This window comes from Alnus glutinosa, chromosome 1 (assembly GCF_958979055.1).
Source record: "Alnus glutinosa chromosome 1, dhAlnGlut1.1, whole genome shotgun sequence".
NCBI lineage: Eukaryota > Viridiplantae > Streptophyta > Magnoliopsida > Fagales > Betulaceae > Alnus > Alnus glutinosa.
Genome location: NC_084886.1, coordinates 11,647,704 through 11,653,071, shown reverse-complemented (window position 1 = coordinate 11,653,071; position 5,368 = coordinate 11,647,704). Strand labels below are relative to the sequence as shown.

At 36.1% G+C, this 5,368-nt stretch overlaps 1 protein-coding gene across 1 annotated transcript; it reads right to left on the bottom strand.

Annotated features, from left to right (window-relative positions):
- Positions 1-344: 344 nt before the first annotated feature.
- LOC133869447 (UPF0481 protein At3g47200-like) lies at positions 345-2,467 on the bottom strand. The gene is made up of 2 exons (XM_062306488.1): positions 2,329-2,467; positions 345-1,644 (listed from the first exon to the last, which is right to left on the bottom strand). The coding sequence occupies exon 2, from the start codon at positions 1,614-1,616 to the stop codon at positions 345-347; it is 1,272 nt and encodes a 423-aa protein (XP_062162472.1). The 5' UTR covers positions 1,617-1,644; positions 2,329-2,467.
- Between the last annotated feature and the right edge of the window lie 2,901 nt (positions 2,468-5,368).

The window sequence follows — 5,368 nt, the reverse complement described above, 5'->3', positions numbered from 1 at the left end:
AAAAAAAAAAAAAAAAGAGCATGTTCCTAGCATGCCAGTGTTCATATATGTACTTTCAAATGATAGAGAGCCACACACATAAAAAAAAAATAATAATAATAATAATAATAATAATAAATAAATAAAATAAAATTAATCTATCCACTCTAATTATGAAAAATTGCAATATCATATTCATGAATGACAATAGTCAATATAATAGACATTCGAATTTAACAAAAATCGTCACTCTAGCTCAGCAGAAAGATTTCCCGATGAGCTATTTAAGTCATTGAATTACTAAAACGTACATTATTCCAAAATTATGTTATAAGAAGTATGGGAACAAAACTAGCAAGCCGTTGTTAGTTTCTGGGAAAAATGTAAGAAAAAATGGAAAATATGGTCTGTGCTAAAGCAAGCAGGAGTAAAAAGGCAGCTGCAAGAAATGAAATCAATGCCCAAGGACTGTTGAAATACTTGTGCCTCAAGTTTGCTATCCACACATTCTTACGTCTGCTGCAATGCTTGTTCAAATCTGTGAAAATTTTATTATAACAGAAATTTGATAGAATGACATTCTCAACAAGCTTGTTAAACATGGTTGAGACAGCTTCATCATCACCCAAAAAATTTTCAATAATTCCTCGTCGACGAAGTAATTCAACATCCTTTGGAGAGTTGATGAGATAATCCATTAAGGTCACATAGTCTGTGACGTAATTGAAATGATTGTCTTGAGTGTATTGCTCATATGCAATCAGATTTCGGAAGACAGATTCTGATCGATCTTCTATTCTCAAAGATGGAATTTCTAGTACGCCATTGTCGAACTTTATGTCAAAGAAGCTACCACTCTGTAGCTTCTTCAATTTGACTCCAGCCTCTTGAATCTCTGTCGCACTAGGTATTGAAATCAACTTTTCTTCAGCATCTTCAGACTTTATAGATGGAGTGGCAAATTTATATAACAAAGCAAGTAGATGCTCAATGTCACTGAAAGATTCATGAAATGATTCAAAGATACGGCATTCAAATGGTAATAATGTGGCTTGGGAGAAACGCACGGCTAGATGAATAAGGTTGCTCTGCCAGTTAGGAACCTCAGTCATCTCGAACAATTTAGTGAGAACAAAGAATGGAATTTGGTTTTCGAATAATAGTAGATCACGCTTTAAACTATATAACATCCAACTGAATTGAAAGATTGGGTCACGTTGATCTATTAGATCCCACATTACAAACTTGCGAAACAGCTCAATGATGAAACATCCATCAAGAAGCATCATTTCTACGAACTCATTGGTGGATAGGCTAATGGGTTCTGCATAGCATCTACGAGTTCTACTTTCCAATTTTCTCATGGCATTAATGTATGTTTCCACACTTGTTTCGCCTCTCCTTCGAAGAAGTAGTTGTAAATAGTGCAATTTGTGATCTTCCATAAGCTTTAAGCCATCCTTGTCGCGGTGGTAAGGACCGATGGCAAGTAACTGAGGGTCGTATGCCTTCTCATTTACCCTGCGTAACAGGGTATGCACTCTGAATATACAATATTCTGGAGCATTTGGAGTTAAGCCAACAAGCTTTTCATGAATAAGAATGGAGACAGGATCAGCTCCATCAACATGCGTCATATTCCGAAAGAAACACTACAAGTATTCTCTGTTCCAAATACATTGCACAAAACCTATCAAGTATTATGTTAACGTTTGAAAACTACTTTGTCATTTATTAAATTGGAAAATGCTACACTCACACCCAAACCCCTACACCCTGATACCCTGATTTGGAATTTCCACCAGATTTTTTTTTTCTTTTTTAAAATTGAAACTCTCTCTCTCGTTCTCCTCTCTCTCGTTCTTCTTCTCCCTCATTCTTCTTCTCCCTCATTCTTCTTCTTCTTCTCTCTTCCGGTCGGCAAATGAAAACGGAGACGGAGACGGAGAGAGTGCCGGCCGGCTGGCCGGTATCTGGTCGTTCCCCGGCCAGAACGGTCGGGGATCCGGCCCTTTCCCGGCCAGAACGGCCGGATCCGGCCCTTCCCAGGCCAGAACGGGTGGTTTGGCCGGAGGTGGGAGGGAGAGGGAAGATGAAGGGAGGAGGCGGAGAGGAGATAAGGAGGGGGAAAAAGAAAACGAAAAATAAAAAAATAAAAAATCTGCTGTGGAATGCCATATCAGGGTAGGGATTTGGGTGTGGGGAGTTGTGTGTGACTGTAGCAGCTCCATATTAAATTTCCCAATTAAGATCAAATGCAGTTGTAACTGTCTAAATAATTTAGTGCGTTAGAGAAGAAGAGAAAACAAAAGAAAGAAAAGAGAAGAAACGAAATGGATCGGAACTTACCTCTTTCAAAACTCACTGTAGGTCGCCTCTGCAAATTGCTTCTTAGCTTCAACGGAAAAGATTCAAAGGACAGAATAGAACTAAGACCACAAAAACGTTGAGTAGCGTGAGCAAGTGATCATGAAAATTCTTATGCCGTCAAGTCATGACCAAGGAAATGTTGACTCAGACGCAGCCTTGCTCAGCCTAGTCAACGACACCGTGCAATTCCCAGTTGTGTCAAATGCACCCATGACATATTTTGCCCAAAGACAGAAATATGGGTCATAGGCCCATGGCATGAAATCTCTATTATATACTCTTGGGCAGCCATGACCCAAAAGAGTCTCGTGGGCCAAGCTATATTTACCACCATGTGTAATTGTTATGAGAGATCAATGACCTATGGGTATCAGTTTAATTTAATTAATAAAATTTGTTGTTATTTAATTTAATTAATATCAATCATTTAAAAAGTATAAAATGAATGTCACTTAAAACACATCGCGTCAGCCAATATAAAATAAGTATGCTAGATGAGTATAAATAGTAGGCATTACACAACGTTTTTTTTTTCTAAGTATATTTTGTAGAAAAAAACAAAAGAAAAGAAAAAACTAACTTAAGGAACAAAGAAAGTAGTGGGGGTGTCTTTTTCGATACATGGAGGAAATGATGTGGATAAAGGGAAAATTATGGGAATGGAGCCAGAATGAATTCTAATTATAGCCCAATTTGCCACATGGTAGGTATAAAAGTTTGAACTTCGATTAACATAACTAGCTTTCTAGCTAGATATTGGTGGGATGATGAAGAGAATGTTGGAGATGGTAGAAGCAATTCTCCAATGTGTAGTAGTTGCTGGATGTTTTTTTTTTTTTTTTTTTTTTTTGAACAGAAACTCCGAATCTTCTCTCATTCCAACCAAACGAAAAAACAATCCCAAAATTAGGATCTAAGGACAAGTTCCCTAGTTATAATATGAGCGATACTCTAGAAATATCCTCTAACTAAGTATTGTTTACATTATGAAAAGCTACCTCTCGTGAAAGAGTATGAGCAGCAGAATTAAAATATCTAGATACATATTGAAACCTTGAAAAACTGTAGCCACGCACTTCATGGCTCTCAATAAAATGACCAATTCGGGACAAAAAATGGGGATTTGAATTAATCTCCTTCACAACTTCCTTAGCATCTCCTTCAAAAATAACCGCGAAAAAACCAACCTCCTTGCAAAAAAGAATCGCATACAAAGCCGCCATTACTTCCGCCATATTAGTTTCCAGCCGAACAGTTTGAGCCATACACCTTGCTCCCAAGATCTCTCCATGAAAGTCCTCTGCAACAAAACCCATCCCCATTCTACCCTCCTTTGAATTTAAAGAAGCATCCCAATTCAATTTATGATACCCGAGGGAGGGGGCTGCCAAGAGATATGGGGCATTACCTGGACAGTGGATGGTGGCGACACTGGAACACAAGGATCAATGTTGAGAGCCTTAAAATGTAACACCCGGGTAAATAACACGCTTTAATGCATAAAAATGATTATACGCATACATGAGTATATGTATAGGATATAGTTAATTTACATCATGTATGTAATTAACTTGTAGAATAATTAAACGTTTGAAATAAGTATTCCATATATATATAGAGAGTTGTCGACGCAATAGTTATAGGAATTAAACTGACACGTACACCTGTCTTTTATTTACCCAAAATCCTTCCATATTCGAACCCAATTGATGGGTAATCGGTAAACCATTTCCTAACGAACCAAACTTAACTAATTAAAAGATAAATTAGTTAGGAACCAAATATTTCCCCTTATGATAGCCCAACGAAGGTTAAGGAGTAATTATTTAGGGATAAGGAAGAATTCTGATATTTAGGCAGATTCACTGAATATTACCAAGATTTTCACCTGGACAGCGCATCACCCACATGCTTTAATCCCCATCCGTCGATTATGAAGCACCTGGGTTGAATCTGACCATCAATAGATCTATAAAAAGGGTGTTCGTCTCACATTTGGAAAACCATAACTGAAACTCTCAAACTTTCTGCAACTCCTCTTCTTTCAAAGCTTCTGAAGCCTTTCTTCTTTCTCTTTCGGTATATAGGAGAGACTCTCTTCTACTTGTTTCTTTATTAGAACCGAAAAACAAGAAGAAATACTTCTCTTCTCTTCTTTTTCGTAAAAACCAGAAACAGAGGAAGAACTTCCTCTGTAGCTTCTCTGTTTGAACCAAACTAGTAGAGTTATAGAAGAAAAACAGATTTCCAGCTCTTGGTGACTCTCTGACATTCCTCAAAATTCTGATCAGGAGCTCTTGGGTCTCTTAAAACAAAGAAGCAGTAAGTGGGTTCTTCCTGCTTCTCTCTTCTTTCTTCTTGTTCAGTTCCTCTTCTTCTAAATGGAAAGCCGATATATATATATATATATATATATATATATATATATATATATATATATATACTCATTTGTTTTAAATAGACTGGTTTACAAAAAAAAACAAAACGAGTGCACTGTAAGGGACAAAGACGCGTGTGTGGTGTCAAACTGTGTATGTTTGATAAAGGTGTAAATTAACTTGTATGTGTGTGCTTTGTTAAACGTGTATGTGCGTTTATTAGTAAAAATAAAATAAAAAGAGAATCATGACCTGTTTGTGTTAGGTGTGTGTGTGATTGTCTTTTATACATTAATATGTATGGGACCTACGTGAAGACCACATATATATATATATATATATATGTGGTCTTCACGTAGGTCCCATGCATATTAATGTATAAAACATATAACTAAAACAAAACACCTTTATATATATATATATATATATATATATATAAAGGTATTTTGTTTTAGAGGAAAATATATTTAGTGAAAAAGAGAAATAATTTGTAGCATCGTTACGCTGCCCAAATATTATATTATAAGACATTTGGTATTATAATGTTGTTATTCTGTCTAATTAAAAATACAAGGTATCGATATTTTATGCCGTTATACCATCTATGTTCACTTAAAAATGTGATTAACATCAAATGAATT

Excerpts from the sequence above, each read along its gene's own strand:
- LOC133869447 (XM_062306488.1), bottom strand. The coding sequence starts at position 1,616 with ATGACGCATGTTGATGGAGCTGATCCTGTCTCCATTCTTATTCATGAA.